The following is a 14710-nucleotide window of genomic DNA, read 5'->3' on the forward strand; positions in this document are numbered from 1 at the left end:
CGCCTGCCACGGCAGCTGCACCACTTCAGGCCTCTTTTTTGTATACATTGCGTTTCCTCCACTATTCCAAGGTACCTGGGTCTTCTTCTTTTTCTTATGCTACCGAACGCTCCTTTACTATTTCTTTCGTACGATCCTTTGCTCCATGTCCTTGCGTTCGTGTCTTGACCTCTCGATTCATTCCGTCTATCCACCCTTCTGACGCCACTAAACCTCCCCCCCCACTATCCTTTGGATCAACTCGACGTTGTTTTTCTTTGCCTGTTGATACGGAGCGCGCATATCCTGAGACCATTCACGACGTACGTCCATATGTGCGGCGGAAGTCGCCGAGGATTCATTTGTGTTTGACCCCAACGACTTGCGCCCGGAACATTCGACTCTCGAGCACGAACAGGATAGCGACTGGCCATCCAACCACGGGCGCTGCATCTGCCGGTCCATCCCACAGTATCTGGAGCAGGCGGTAATCCGAAACCATTTTCGCACTCTGTTGTCGGATTCGTGGTTGGCTCTGCGCAGCTATAGAGGTGGTGTCAACCCTTTACTTTCCCAAATCTTATACTTCTCTCTGTCCTGTGACGAACTTCCGACCCACGAAACCCGGACACACAGAGTCTTCTGCCGATATTCCGATATCGACCTCCTGCCTCTTTCCGCCTCTCAGTGGTTGTATGAGGGAACGAACTCAGGCGAGGGGGAAAGGAGAGGCATCCGAGGTCAAGGAGGAGGCTGTCCTTCCAGGTCCATCATATCAATTCGGGGGCATACGATTCTCAGAAGGCGCGGGACTGTTACTGTCAACCTGGCGTCGACAGGCGAGTCCGTCTTCCTTAAATGGACGGCAGTGACCGTCGGCGCACCCAGTATGGACCACCATACCAGTCACAGGCGCCATCGCGCCCTCTACCAGGAGAAGCCATGGGCCCACCTTCGGGCGACAGGTTCGCGCAGCCAGCAACGCCAGCGAGGACGGATATTGGCAGATCTTCGATGACGCGCCCGTATCTTTCCGGCTACACTGGCTACGGGTACCAAGACCCGCAGTATGGCAGTTCCCATCTGCAGAGCAGCAGCCCGATGCAAGGGGTGGAGATGCAATACTCACCTGCGTATCTGTCGCAGGCCTCCAGACAGCAACAGGTCCAAGCCTCTCCCTCACAGCAACAGCACCAGCCTTTTGCGCAGTATGCACCCTCGGCCATGCTTCCGCCGGTAGCACCACAGGCGCTCTACGAAAGCATTCCGTTCCAGCAGCGACAAACGGCAATCGAGGTTATGACTAGTCAATTTGCAATTCCCCAATACCTGCAGCAGAGCGAACACGCGGGAGCAACCCTCGGTTCTGGTCCCGCTCAATACCTGACTTCCCAAGCGGAGCAGAGTAGCTTCGGCCATGTGGCTGCGACTCGACCATCTATGCCTCAATCTTATGCCACTGGGCATGTCGACTTTCCGGTGATGGAGCAGCAGGAGGCCGACGCACCGGCTGTGCTGAGCGGCGTTCAAACGGCCCTTGAAGAGAGTCTGAGGGACTACCATCAGCAGCTGCGGGCCACTTTCGACGCGATCATTGCGGGCCGAGTAACGGCAGCTAGCGAAAAACTGCTCGCTCTCACTCGGTGGCTCGTCAGCTCTGTGGCTGCTTTGGGTAAGTGCAATCCTTGATGAGTGAGATGCGCAAGCAAATCTAATTGTTCCCCAGGTTTGCACCATGACGACGAGACCCGGCATGCAGAGCGCGTCGACTTCTGGCGAGAGTTGAATTTATGCTGGGAGGCTTTGGGACAAAAACAGAGAGAAATCACAGAAGAGGCCGCGAGAAGCAAGAGACCACCCGTGGACATGCTCTCGGCCAGCAGCATAACCAGTCTCATGGACGACTTGGTGGGCATGTGCGATCAACTCGAGCAATACGGCCTCGTGGACTTTGAAATGGGCATCTGGGAAGAGCAGATTGTCCATATCTTCACCGTCTGCCTCGACCTTCTGCCTCGTGGCGGACTCAAACGGCGAGCCAGCGAGAGCCCCGGCTGAGACCAAAGTTCAAGACCACCATCCTGATTCTCTACCGCCACGACTCTACGACACATTACGAACTGGGAACCCTTTTCTTTTGTGGGCAACGGCCTTTCATTAACCTGATGAATTATACCTCGTTCTTTCTTCATGATACATGAACTTGTACGACCAGGACGTTTTTTTGACTTGCATGATGTACGACTACGAATTGTGAGAACCGGTAATCCTGGCTCACAGCAAAAAAGGCCTTTAGGGGGGGGGGAGGAAAAAAGCGCGGAAACAGGCAGGCGGAATTCTACTTTTTTTTGTTTTGTTGGCCCCTTTTGGATCGGATCTTGTTTTACATGGATCGATGCTTGATGTTCGATGCTTGTAAAGGAGGAGTCTTCTGTACCATAGCTACCGTCAGGTTGGTCGGTACCATTTTTCGGGCTTTCTCGAACGAGAACCACAGATTCTAAAGCATTGCAAGGCTCCTGATTGTTGCTTCGGAGGCAGTTCCCTGTGGTTTGTTTCGCAGTCATAGGTGGACACTGCGTGGTGCAATCGAGTGACGGTCCAGCCATTTGAGGACCAATATACCTGTCAATCTATCGCACCCTTGCTTCTTGAAACAACAGCCTCACTCTGGCCACTCACTGAACCTTGTCCTTTTGCATTGTCATCGACTCAGGGGTTGATCTGGCCTCACGTTTACCCTGGATAATGTGCGTCTGCGGTATCTGTCCAAGACCCAATGAGAAGACCGAGACAGGGAAGTGCTTTCAAGAGAGATATAGAGAGCACACCTCTCCACCTTTCTTCGCCATCGGACCGACTTTCACAGGTTCTCCCTCTCCCTCTTCCTCACCCTCACTGCTTGCTACGGTTTTCTACTCTCTGAGAAAATTGCTGCTTTAGGGGCCAATCAAGGTCGCGAAAAAGTCGTCAATGTGGGACTCGTTCCAAGAATGCACCTACGAACCAAGAACTGTCTTCCCAGCGAGGATTGGTCGACGAACGTTTGTCCTGTAAAATGCCTGCCTGCGACCCTCGCCTGCGTCCTCCCCCATGCCACGTCAGAAATCACCAAGCACACAATTCAACTTGACTGGGATGGATGAATGGAGGGAGAGAGGGAGAAGAGGAGGAAGCTCAAGAGTTGGTGTTGTTGTTGCGAAACAGGCCTCACTTTTCCCCCTTTTAGTCTCGGCCACTTCTCAGAGGGCTAGGCTACTGGCTACCTACCTCACACCATCCAGTCATGTTGGAGAGAAAATCCGCTTGGACAGCCGACATATCACGTTTCCTTCTGACATGGGGGTAGAAAACAGAGCCAACGAGGCAATGTATGTATGAATTACCGCGTCGCTTCCACAACCAGGCAAACGTCAGGCGTCCAATTACGTTCCGGTCGAGTCCTTCCATATACGAGGATTACGGAAGGAAAGATGTTGATGATGATGATGATGACGGGCTACTTCGCGCCCCAAGAGATATCGATCGACCTGAGGTGACCAACGAGGAAACAGAGGCGTTCGACACCTCCATCGCCAGCCATGTCTGCGCCGCGAACAACACCAACTCGCGTCATCGTCATTGGCGCTGGCATCGCCGGCCTCGTCGCCGCAAAGACTTATTTGCAAGTCTGCAAGCATCTCGGGCGACCGCTCGAATTGCTCGTGCTCGACGAGGCAGGGGATCCAGGTGGCGTGTGGACGACGGAGCGCCAGTACCCGGGCTTGATGGTGCAGGCTCCCAATGGATACTACGAGCTCTCGGACCTGTCGATGGTAGATGACGACTACCCGTGGCACTCGCTGGTCCCGGCAGCCCGAGAACAGGCGTATCTGGAAGCCTACGCCCGCAGGTTCGACGTCTACGACAAGATCCGCTTCGCCACGACTGTCGTCAAAGTCACTAGGCGGGAAGCGCCCTCTCAGCCACCTGGATGGCTCGTCGAGACGGCGACCGGAGAGGTCCTCGAGTGCGACAAGCTCGTCGTTGCGTCGGGTCTGTACTCCAAGCCCCGACCGATCCCGGTGCCAGTCTCGTCTTACATGGGCACGACCGTCCACTCGCGCGACCTGGGCCGCGTGCACGAGCACATCTGCGCGGACCCCACCGTCAAAGATGTCGTCGTGGTCGGCGCCTGCAAGTCGGCCGTGGAGGCATGCTCGGTCTTCCTCGCCCGCCACAAGCGGGTGCACTGGCTCATTCGCCCTTCAGACCAGGGCGCGCCGCTGATCATCTCCCACCCAGACGCAAAGCCCAACCCCCTGGCGGTCGCGCTGACCCGGTTCTTCCCCGTCTTCACCCCGTCCATCTGGAGCACCAGCGGCTTCTGGTACGGCTTTCTGCACTCGGGACGCTGGGTGCTTGGCACCTGGCTCGTGCAAGCCTTCTTCGGCCTGATGAGCTGGGCCATCATGAGGGAAATCCACTACGGGCGGAGCCAGAACTCGCGCAAGATCCAGCCCAAGCAAAAGTCCCTATTCTTCTACACCACATACCTCAGCCTGGTGGTCGAGGGCCACCCGTTTCTCGACGCCCTGCACGAGGACAACCCGGACAAACTCACCGTCTATCGTGCCACGCCCCTGAAATGCGAAGGTAGAGAAATCCTCGTGGATGAGGAGGGTAAGGGGCAGAGGCGGCTCCCGGCTGACGCAATCATATGGAGCATCGGCTGGGATCTGGGCCTGGACTTCTTCGAGCCAGAGGAAGCAGCAGAGATTGGGCTCCCTGTGCCCTTGAGCAGCAATAGCAGCAGCAACAGCAGCACCACGAGGACCAAAGACCCAGATTTGTTAGCGTCCAGTCATGGTGGTGGTGGTGATGATGCTCGCAAACCAGCTCCCGCTATACCAGCAGACGCGGCCCTCCCACCCCTCGAATTCTACGACGACAAGATCCGGAACCTCTTCCCAGCGACGTTGAACCGACCACCCGCTCAACCACAAGACCCGACCCGGACCCTCTCACACACACGATGGGGTTTGTATCGCTTCATCATCCCGTCCAGGCACTTTGCGCGCGACGACCGCACGCTGGCGTTCGCGGGCTTCATCTCGTCCGCGCAGACGGCCACGACGTCCGAGATCGGCGCGCTCTGGGCCGTGGCGTGGCTCGAAGACCTGTTTGCACGCAGGCCCATGCCCCTCGTCGACAGGGCCGACGCCGACCGATTCAACACCTTGACGCCACTGCCACCGCCGTCCTCGAAGAAACCAAAGCTTATGCAACAACAACACGATGTCGACCGATCAGTCGCTGAGGAGGACGAAGATGTCCTCCGACGCCTCGCCGACGCCGAGATCCGCTTCACCCAGGCCTTCCAGGAACGGCGCTACGGGCTCCGCGGCGCCAGGGCGCCAGAACTACTCCTCGAGGCCCGCAGCTACATTGACGTGCTGTGCCGCGACCTCGGGGTCGAGGTGCACCGCAAACGGTTCCGCATGCGCGAGCGCAACACCCGCGGGGTCTTGCCGACGACAACGACCACGTCGAGGGAGACGGGCTCTGGCTCGAGCTCGGGTCTGTGCCTGGGCCACTTGGGCCTTCGGGGACTGTGGGACGCAGCCAAGGACTGGTTCAGGGAGTATTTCGAGCCGTACCTCGCCGAGGATTTCAGGGGTGTCGTCGACGAGTTTTTGAGGAATAACATTGGAGAAGAGAGGGTCGGCGCGCAGGAGAGAGAGAAAGATAGATAGATGGACAGACAGATGAACCCACGACATTATCAAACCCAAGGATGGATGGATAGGGCGAACGAAGTATCAGGGTATCTATCTATATGTATCCCTTTCTTTCAATTCTGCCGTGACGTCGGTTGATAACAAGTGAGAAAGGATCCACGAAGAGGAGTAATAACCAAGCTGCAATCTTTCTTCCACATCCATCGAGTAGCTGTAGCTGTACATGTTGATATCAAGACAGAGTCACCTTTTAAGCAAAACCCCGTTTCCCTCGGACTGACATTGTCTTGTGGGAGCTGTAAACAATACAAAACCGACCGACCAACACTTGTTCGCCGCCGCTATCGCAAGATATGTCTCTTTTTCGGACCCGCTCTTACGTTCCAATTCCATTGCCCATGCTCGTGGGGACTTTTGAAAAAAGACATCTCAAACGCCTTGCTGAAACCCTCGCTAAAATGCCCCCCAATCCTGTGATACGTGCCCACGATGGGCCTGGAATATGTCCAATATGCACAAAGCACGACATGAGTATGACAAAAGAAAGAACGAGTTTCCCTTTCGGGCGTCTCCAATGGCGCCATGACACTTCCCCTTCCCTGCTCCGCTCTTTCGTGAAGTCGCAGTCGAGTCATCAATGGGTCTTGCTCGTTGCACCAATATTTGCGCTCTGCGCCGGTACAATCGCAGGCCCAGTCCCCTGTGTATCGGGTCGAGGACCTTGACTTTCCCCATCCTCCGCGACGACTCTCACCTGGGGATCGGGAATCTGGATGTCTAGATTCATGTACCCGGTCCTCCTCAGCGGGATAATCTTCACACCATCTCGCGCGCCGACAGTGTGATTCCAATCCTCCAACCACTCTTCCAACCCCTTCAAAGCGCCTTTTATTCCCCAGGGTCGAAAATCTTCCCAGAGCCACCCTGTTAATACACCCATGATGCCGTCAAACCAGTTCCATGCAGAGAGAGGGTCGTACGCTTGACAGAGAGTTTGATTGATGTGTTCTATTACATATCGGAATTCTTGTTCTTGCATTAGAGGGTCGAGGATTTCGGGATATATATTCGAGAATGTAGGAGCGAGGTCGCCCACCACCATCCAGTCGCGACGGATACGGATTATGCGTGTGGCGGTGTACTCGGGTGAGTGAACTGGAACGTGTGGATTGAGATGCGGGAAACAAGGGTGGGAAGGACCCCAAGCGAGCTCCTCGGCCACGTCGCTGTCTTCATCTCCGTTCGGTATACCTCTTTCAACATCTTCTAGAGATGCCGTATTTGGAGGATGGCCGCTATCTGTGTAGGCTCTCCCGCCAAATGCAGATGAGTGTATTGAGGCAGCGGATTGTGCTCGTTTCAATGACTTGTGGGAGGTGATGCGCCGTGGAGGCTGTAAGGGCTGGTCGAGAGGATTGACACCATAGCTCTGTCCCAACACAGAGGGTGCTTGCTGCGTCGCAGTCCCATTGTCTCCATTGAATTTGGAAACAGGTACGGTGTGTGCCCGTTCAGGCGGTTTGAGGCCACTGGGATCTTGTTTTTCCAGGTCCACCATCAGTCCGGCGGTACCTTGTGAAGGAGGGTCGGGAAAGAAAGTGCTACCACGCTGTTGATTAGAAGGCAGACCGATACTAGTTCTGTCGCCGGTTGGAGTCAGATGAGGACTGTGCTCGACGATGGGGTCTGTGGGAGAGTGTTGACGTGAGCGACGTTGTTCGGGAAGGCTGAGGAGAGTGTGGACGTCGCCGGTGCCGCGAACACCGGCACCCACGTCGGTGGAAAGCTGGGGTCGTTGAGGCTGGACTCGCACTGGAGTAGGACGAGGGACGTAGTTGATGGGATTGAGGACACGAGAAGTGGCAGAGCGCTCGTCGGCCGGAATGGTTCTTTTTTGGCCTTGTCGCGGCAGTAATACTTCGAGGAAGGATCTTCTGTATGGACTAGGAGCTTGTGAAGGTGCAGGCGGAAGGGGAAGCGGCTTCTGTTGGTATAGGAGGTAGTCGGCAGGAGGTGCAGGCTGGGTGGAGGATGAGGTCAAAGATCGCGGGTCTGAAAATGGAGCATGGGAATGATGAATCTCTGCGGTCAGTCCATCTGCATCTCTGACAGGTTGTTTTTCAAGCGCCCGCGGTGATAAATGGCCGTGGTCCAAGGATGCAGGCTCCGTGGTGTCGGTATTGATGGTGGATGGTGCAGCAGCAGCAGCAGCAGTTGCAGCGACTTGGGTGCAGGCGTGGATGGGCAGTGGAAAGGGGTGAGGGTCGGTCGTGTCGGGCGTGTCGGACGTGTTTCTGGTAGGGGGAGTTCCGGTGCTGATGCTGCCTGCGGTTGGTGGGCGCTTGCTGAGAGAAGGAGCCCTAGAATTTCTGCTGGGCTTCGATTCTGCAGGAACGCGTTGCTGCTGCTGCTACTACTACCACTGCTGCTTTGGGCACTCAACCGCCTGCGCAGCATTCTGCGCTCTCGACGTGGACGCTGGGTGAATCGACAATACAACTCATACAACCAAATCTTCAAAATTGTCAATTCTGGAGGAAGAGGACGTCAGGCCAGAGACAAAAGGGAATAATCTTTCCTCTTGGTCCCCTACGCAGGCTGACTCGAGGCTATTCCGTATCCTTTCATCCTATTATATGGACCTTTGTGCCACCATGCCTCCCGGGTTCAGTTTCCCTCACTTTCCAGAGCTGGTTTGACGAAGTTTGAGCCACTTCGCACCACCCAGCACCATCTGGCCCAAGCGATCCTCCCCCTCCCCCTACCTTCTATTGATCGCTAACGAGCATCCCGCGTCGGGATGTCCTTTCCGCCTCTCCCAATTCGTATAAATGACTTGCGAGGATTGGCAAATCCCTACAACTACAACTCAAAGAGGCTTTAGCTTGAGAAAAAAAGACATGGGTTCGCAGATCATGGTGCCCAATTCGCTCCGAAATACTCGTCGCCTGCGCCCCGTAATGTGGCCTACGGGGCTAGACGGCCTTTGCTCCCCCTGGGGCGGCTTGCTAGGGCTAATAAACTTTCACAACGGGTGATAGGCAATTGGGCATCACTTTGGGGAGAAAAAGGGGGAACGATTATCGAGCGACGACCTGAACACCCCAATGTCACCCGCTGACGTGCCTCCCTTCCCTCCTCAAACCGTGTGATCGACATAAAATCAAGGACTGAGGCCATCGTTCGGAAGGCTCTGTTTCCGGCCGTTCATTGATACATGTATGTGTCAGGTCCGCCACAAGCAGTTTTAGATGTCTCTCGAGAAAGCAACTCAGACTGACAAATTGGTGGCTTCTTATGTCATAACTCTCATGTCGTTAAAGGGGGTTGATCCTGCGCAAATCCCTACTTGGGACGAAATACTTGTAGGGCAATCCCTAAGAAGCAGGGCTAGCCGCTCGCTGATACCTCGATCCTCTCCGGTACCGTTGGGCCACTAGCTTCTTTTCTCTCCCAACCTGGTCATTGGCTGCCCTGTGCAAGCGGGTCGACCCTGCATGAACCGCTGCTCTTGTGCTCGAAAACAAAGCAGACCGCCAGTGATTTCGCTTCTGGAAGCCGATGGGCTCTCTTAGCTTTGCCTAAGCATATCGGCGAAATTCCCAGCTGGAATATCCTGGTCCCTGCTCTACCAGCCTCAAAGCGAGATAATGTTCACGAGACTTGCAATTCCCACGCCCAAGGTTAAAATCCATTCCGAAGGTCGATTACACGGGCATACGTCATTCGACGACTGCGACGGAGAAACTGACAGGCCTGTGGAAGTGCCAGAACTGGCCGAGGGCTCCTGGGTCGAGCCCATCGAAGTGCTTGCACTACCTGTCGACAGCAGTGTCCCGGTAGCACCTGAGGGCGTGGGAGTCGTTGCGGGAGGCATGGTCGATTGACTTGGTATGGCCACGGTGCTGAACAAAGGATCGGATGTCGAAATTGAAACAGTAGCCTCAGGCCCAATCTATTGTTCAAGACAGGTAAGTGTCACTGCTTCTCGAAGTTGACAAAATCTACAAGTAAACCGATAGATCTTCGCACTCAAAAAGAGATGCCGGAGATGAAGACAGAAGACTCACAGTCACAGGCACACTAAATATGGCGCATATCTCGGCAATTGCAGAATACGTAACTGCAAGTGGTCAGTCTCCGGCTGATAGCAGCATTGAAACACCAGTACAGACTTTCTTGATCCGTAGCGTTGCAAGAAGCCACGGTACAGTTGTTAAGCCTCTCAATGTACATGTTGTTGGCACACAGGCACGGCCATTCGCTGTTCACTGTCGTTAGCCACGACCCCGTGAGTCGACCACTACCTGTACATGGCGCGGAATACCGTGCACACAACATACCTTCGCTGACAGTTCGTACCATTGACATTTGCGACACAAGCGAGCTGTTATTTAAGGGGAACATCTTAGCGAATGGAACCCTAAGCCCCAACAAGACTTGGCTCACTTACAGCGCATGCATCAACATCATCCTGAGCCCAGGCTCTGTGGGCGTAACAAATGCACCACAAGGCAAGAAGCAGGGGAAGGGTGTTGACAGTCTTCATGGCTGGCGACCATGTGCGATGAGGACGTATTTTTGGATCTCTTGGTTCCCAGAAAAAGTCGGATTATAGGACGAAGCTGATGAAAAGCCAGGTCAGAAGGATGTATGTAGAAGAGAAGGGTTGTTCTTGATTATACCAAGCCAGAAAGAAGTTGCGTTTGGTGGTGGCACGGTGGCTCGTGGTTCGAGATATTCAACGTGGCAGGAGCAGGTGACCTGAAGATATCAGGCAGCGACCATTCTCCCCGGCACGAATTGCAGTTGCACTCGCATCCAGATTGCTGCCTCGTAGATACAACCAGTGCCTGGCTCGCACTCTGAACTCACCAAGCGCATCTCATGGTGTATGATGTGACTTGGACTACCGAGAGGTTTGTTCCTGCGATCAAGGATGACGTAGTGACATCTTGATGGGCGAGTGAAATTCTTGGCAGCCTCGCAACCACCTTCGAAGCTCACGTGGTGGTGTGACAAGGGAAATCGAAGTCATGGAACAAATGCTTAGGGGCACAATGTTTTCATTCTCGTATCGGTCGCAGTGATATGGACTAACTTTGAAACTCCCCAGTAACAATACAATCCATCATGAATGCCTATAATAATGGTGATAGTCATTAATCTCGTGTCCCTGACCGTCCCAGTGTAACATTTTCTCCGTGTCCAATGCAGTGGGTATCAGAAATATACTGGTGGCCCATGTCAAGAATGCAACTCTTCCAGAAGTGCAATTACAGAGCAATCATGGTGGCAAAGATAGCCGCCACGAGAGCGCCGCAAGCGCTGAGACCTCGAAGAGAAGGAGCAGCATTGCCCGAGTCAGAGGCGCTGGTAGCAGCAGCGACGGCTTGGATACCAAAGGTTGTGCCGGTGATGACTTGAGTCGAGCCGCCAGTCGTGACGGTCGTGGTGATGGTCGCAGGGATAGGGCTGTTGGTGGTAGTGCTGCAGCCGGACCAGGTACCGGTCCACGATGAGAAAGGACCCCAGCCAGCAGTCCAGGTGGTCCATTGATCGCAGTTGACACCGCTGGCTTTTGTGCCCCAGGGTCCAAAGCCACCAGGTCCGAAACCAGGACCACCTCCACGACCTCCCCAGGAGCCTGGGCCACCCCATGGACCTTGGCCACCCCATCCACTGGGAGCAGCGGGCAAGCCAGTGGAGCAAGCAGAGATCCAGCTTGACCACTGATCCGAGTTCCAACCACCACCGGGACCGAAACCGGGGCCGGCGGTGATCTGAGAAGGCCAGGCCGAACCGCCAGAGGTAGCACTAAATGTTGCTTGCTGAGAGTTGGTGACTGTAACGCCTGCGTTGGCGCAAAGCTGTGCAACAGCGCCATAGATAGCTATTATTCAGTTGTCAGCTCGGTGAACTTTATTTCCTGGCTCTTATTGTGGTGATAGGCAACTCACCCTCTTGATCGGTGGTGTTCGTGCAGGATGTTGCAACACAGGTGTTCAACTGAGCGATGGCGGTTTGATTGGAGCATAGGCAGTCCCAGCCGCTGGAGGCGTCACAGGATGTGCCATCCCAGCTTCCCATGCAGTCAGACCACTGCAGATTTGTTAGAATCAAGACCCTTTAACAAGAGACCATGTGCGCAGGACATACCGAGCAGGATGGGAGCCATGCGAGAGTGGAGGTGGTGAACAGGGCTGCCGCCAAGGGCACAGCGGATGCGAAAGACTTCATACTGAATGAGAATGGATATTTGATATGCGTGTACTAAGTAGTGGTGAAAAATGAGTACAAAGTATGATCAACTGAGAATGTCGGTCGAGGTCTGACTTATGTTGAGGAGGATAAAGACGGGCTTGTCTGTTGTGGCAGGGAAGGAGCAAGATATAGGGATCTCGTAGGGCGCAACGAGCCTCAGGCGAGCCATGCGTTTGTTGTCTGTCACCTTATTACTCGAGAGACGGCCTCTGGATGATCGCAGGGTTGGGGGGAAACAGGGGTGGAGCGCACAGCCTTACCGCATGGCTGGAAGCGGTTTCTTGGAAGTCCGAACTTAGCATCATTATACGGGGATTCAGTGGCTGGTAAGGGAGCCTGCTAGCTATTGACAGTTAGAGTCCTCTTAGTGCAAGGAACGGAGGTCGGAGACAAGGACGCGTCATGCAAGCCATGGCCGGGAAATTTTGATTCTTTAGGGCCTTTTCAGGCCTGTTGGAGCCTAGCGCAGGCACATTCAATTGCTTTCAGGCTTGCCAGGCTTGCCTAGGACCTGGCAGGCTGGCACGGCCTCCAGAGTCGGCTACATCAATTGGCTTGGCTCATCCATCTCTCCATCCCTCTATCTGGCATCGGGGCCAAGGTACACGCCCCCGTGACGCCCAATCGGGGCTAAACTCAATTCTCAGAGGTCCGGCTTTTAAAAGGTCCATCTTGATTCGTGTCTATTTTTGCGGACCTGGGGAAAGTCCCAGGTCAATGGTCCTTCATCTGCACCTCAGCCTCAAAACCCTCAGGCCTCGCCGCCATCACAGCCCTGGTTCTGAGGCCTCGAAATACGGCACATTCAAAATTCCATTCAAGCGAGAGGGGCACTGGGCCTCGTATGTTGCTCGTCCGTAGACTCTGGGCAATCTTCAGCTTCAACCGACAGTCTGTGTCTGCCCGACTGATGCCAATAGCACTGACGCGTCACGCTGCTTGTGCTACCGCAACCTCCCCGAACTATCACTTAGCAAGGTACTCGTAGTCCGGAGAGCAGTCAAATCAACCAAAGGGGTTCAGAGTGATTGACGTCGGCTTTCCTCGAAGGGGACAAATCAGTAGATGATGACGTGGAAAGCTGGAAAGAAAGAATTGACCTCCCCTTACTCAGATCGGACAATCGGTGGCTGGGCCCCGACTTCCGAGTAACCGTCGAGCCCCTCTTGAAGGGGCAACGCTGAACGCCGCAGCACTGGAGCGAAGATTGGCGGATTTGGAGCTTGGCTGGGCTCGGTACAAGCCTGCCAAGCAATACATCGTAGTCCTTATTCTCATTCAAGAGGCAAGCGTGGGTCTCCGCCTGTGTCGGTCTGAAAGTGCCAAGATGGCATCTGGGACGTCTCTCAGCACACCGCTGGTGCCGCCGCCCCTTGCCGTCCCGTTAATTAATCGCTCGTCCTTCATGCTGGAACCTCAAACAGCTCCGGCTTCATATTTATCTTGCACAGTTTGGCCAAACATCCGCTCAGTTGCAGAAAAGATTGGACTCCCTCGAGAATGCGCATGTGCGTGAATCCAATTTCTTTGATGAATTCGAGTTTCGAATGCTCCGAGAGTGTGGGGATGGTCTTCGTGACGCGGAACATAGTGCTTATGATGTCGTGTGAGGAGTATCCCAGATCCCTTTTTAGGGTTGCCCCATGCCGGTTAGTTGTGACTTTCCACATTGTCGGACATGAGCCCGCAATGATCAGAAACGTATGACTTACCATAATTCCTTCAACGAGTCAACTGCGCTGTCGATCTTGCCCTCCCAGCATGCCTTGATCATTGCTTGGACTTTTACGGGGTGCGGACTGTCGACGACTCGGAAGACGTTGTCCCCACTGACGAAGCCGAATCCTGCCCACGTACTCTGCAGGTTATTAATCGCCTGTCGCATGTCTCCTTCTGCGCTGAACACGAGAGCAGCCAGGCCATCTTCGGAGTATTCCACCTTTTCTGCCTCGACTATTTGCATCAGGCGCTTCACCACTTGCGCGTCCGTCAGACGGGAAAACCGCAGGATTGCACATCTCGATTGCAGAGGTTCGATGATCTTGTTCGATTGGTTGCAAGCAAATGCAAAGCGGGTGGTGTTCGAATAGATTTCCATGGTTCGTCGCAGCGCCTGTTGTGCCCCAGGTGTCATGCTACACTTCCACGTTAGACTCGCGTAAACATGCGGCCGGCACCTCCATACCTGTCGGCTTCATCAAGAATAACCAGTTTGTGCCGCCCAGGTGGCAACGTCACCTTCTTTTGCGCAAATCCTTTGATTCTATTCCGGACGACATCAATACCTCTTTCATCGCTCGCATTCAACTCCAGCACGGCCTCTTTGTATGCGTCACCCAGAAGTGTCCGCGCAAGACACAAGACGGATGTGGTCTTCCCAATTCCCGGCATGCCAGAGATGATGACATGCGGCATGTTTCCATCTTTTGCAATAATCTTGAGTCGTTCGATGATCTCTGTGTTCCCAACAACGTCGTCGAGATAGACAGGTCGGTATTTTTCTACCCTTCACGTCGGTCAATCCTGCTCTGCGGATTTTTGGGTGAGAATGGCTTACCATGGCAGTTCGTAATCTGGTGTTGCACCACTGCCAGCAGCATTGAGAGCTTTTCTCGCTGCCGCAGAAGATGATTCAGCTTGACCCGACATTGTTATGACTTGACAATACTGTGTTTTTGTCGCTGTGCGGGTTGTTGGATCATGAAAACAGCACACAGCGCAGTTTCTCATAAGGATGCCAGGCGCGT

At 54.4% G+C, this 14710-nt stretch overlaps 5 protein-coding genes across 5 annotated transcripts; 2 read left to right on the forward strand and 3 right to left on the reverse strand.

Annotated features, from left to right (window-relative positions):
- Window positions 1-837: 837 nt before the first annotated feature.
- On the forward strand, window positions 838-2037 carry AYO20_02957 (hypothetical protein; the record flags this gene model as incomplete). The annotated part of the gene is made up of 2 exons (XM_022641261.1): window positions 838-1651; window positions 1706-2037. 2 exons carry the CDS (start codon window positions 838-840, stop codon window positions 2035-2037), a joined length of 1146 nt encoding a protein of 381 aa, XP_022502792.1.
- Window positions 2038-3560: 1523 nt separating this feature from the next.
- Window positions 3561-5714, forward strand: AYO20_02958 (hypothetical protein; the record flags this gene model as incomplete). The annotated part of the gene is made up of 1 exon (XM_022641262.1): window positions 3561-5714. The coding sequence occupies one exon, from the start codon at window positions 3561-3563 to the stop codon at window positions 5712-5714; it is 2154 nt and encodes a 717-aa protein (XP_022502793.1).
- A 619-nt stretch (window positions 5715-6333) lies between these two features.
- Window positions 6334-9576, reverse strand: AYO20_02959 (hypothetical protein; the record flags this gene model as incomplete). The annotated part of the gene is made up of 2 exons (XM_022641263.1): window positions 6334-8044; window positions 9452-9576. The coding sequence occupies 2 exons, from the start codon at window positions 9574-9576 to the stop codon at window positions 6334-6336; spliced, it is 1836 nt and encodes a 611-aa protein (XP_022502794.1).
- A 1399-nt stretch (window positions 9577-10975) lies between these two features.
- Window positions 10976-11939, reverse strand: AYO20_02960 (hypothetical protein; the record flags this gene model as incomplete). Its single annotated transcript, XM_022641264.1, has 3 exons — window positions 10976-11592; window positions 11660-11801; window positions 11859-11939. The coding sequence occupies 3 exons, from the start codon at window positions 11937-11939 to the stop codon at window positions 10976-10978; spliced, it is 840 nt and encodes a 279-aa protein (XP_022502795.1).
- A 1427-nt stretch (window positions 11940-13366) lies between these two features.
- AYO20_02961 (replication factor C subunit 4) lies at window positions 13367-14612 on the reverse strand (the record flags this gene model as incomplete). Its single annotated transcript, XM_022641265.1, has 4 exons — window positions 13367-13556; window positions 13676-14098; window positions 14149-14469; window positions 14521-14612. 4 exons carry the CDS (start codon window positions 14610-14612, stop codon window positions 13367-13369), a joined length of 1026 nt encoding a protein of 341 aa, XP_022502796.1.
- Window positions 14613-14710: the final 98 nt, after the last annotated feature.

The sequence above is a fragment of the Fonsecaea nubica genome, assembly GCF_001646965.1.
Source record: "Fonsecaea nubica strain CBS 269.64 chromosome Unknown Scaff13, whole genome shotgun sequence".
In the NCBI taxonomy this organism is placed as follows: domain Eukaryota; kingdom Fungi; phylum Ascomycota; class Eurotiomycetes; order Chaetothyriales; family Herpotrichiellaceae; genus Fonsecaea; species Fonsecaea nubica.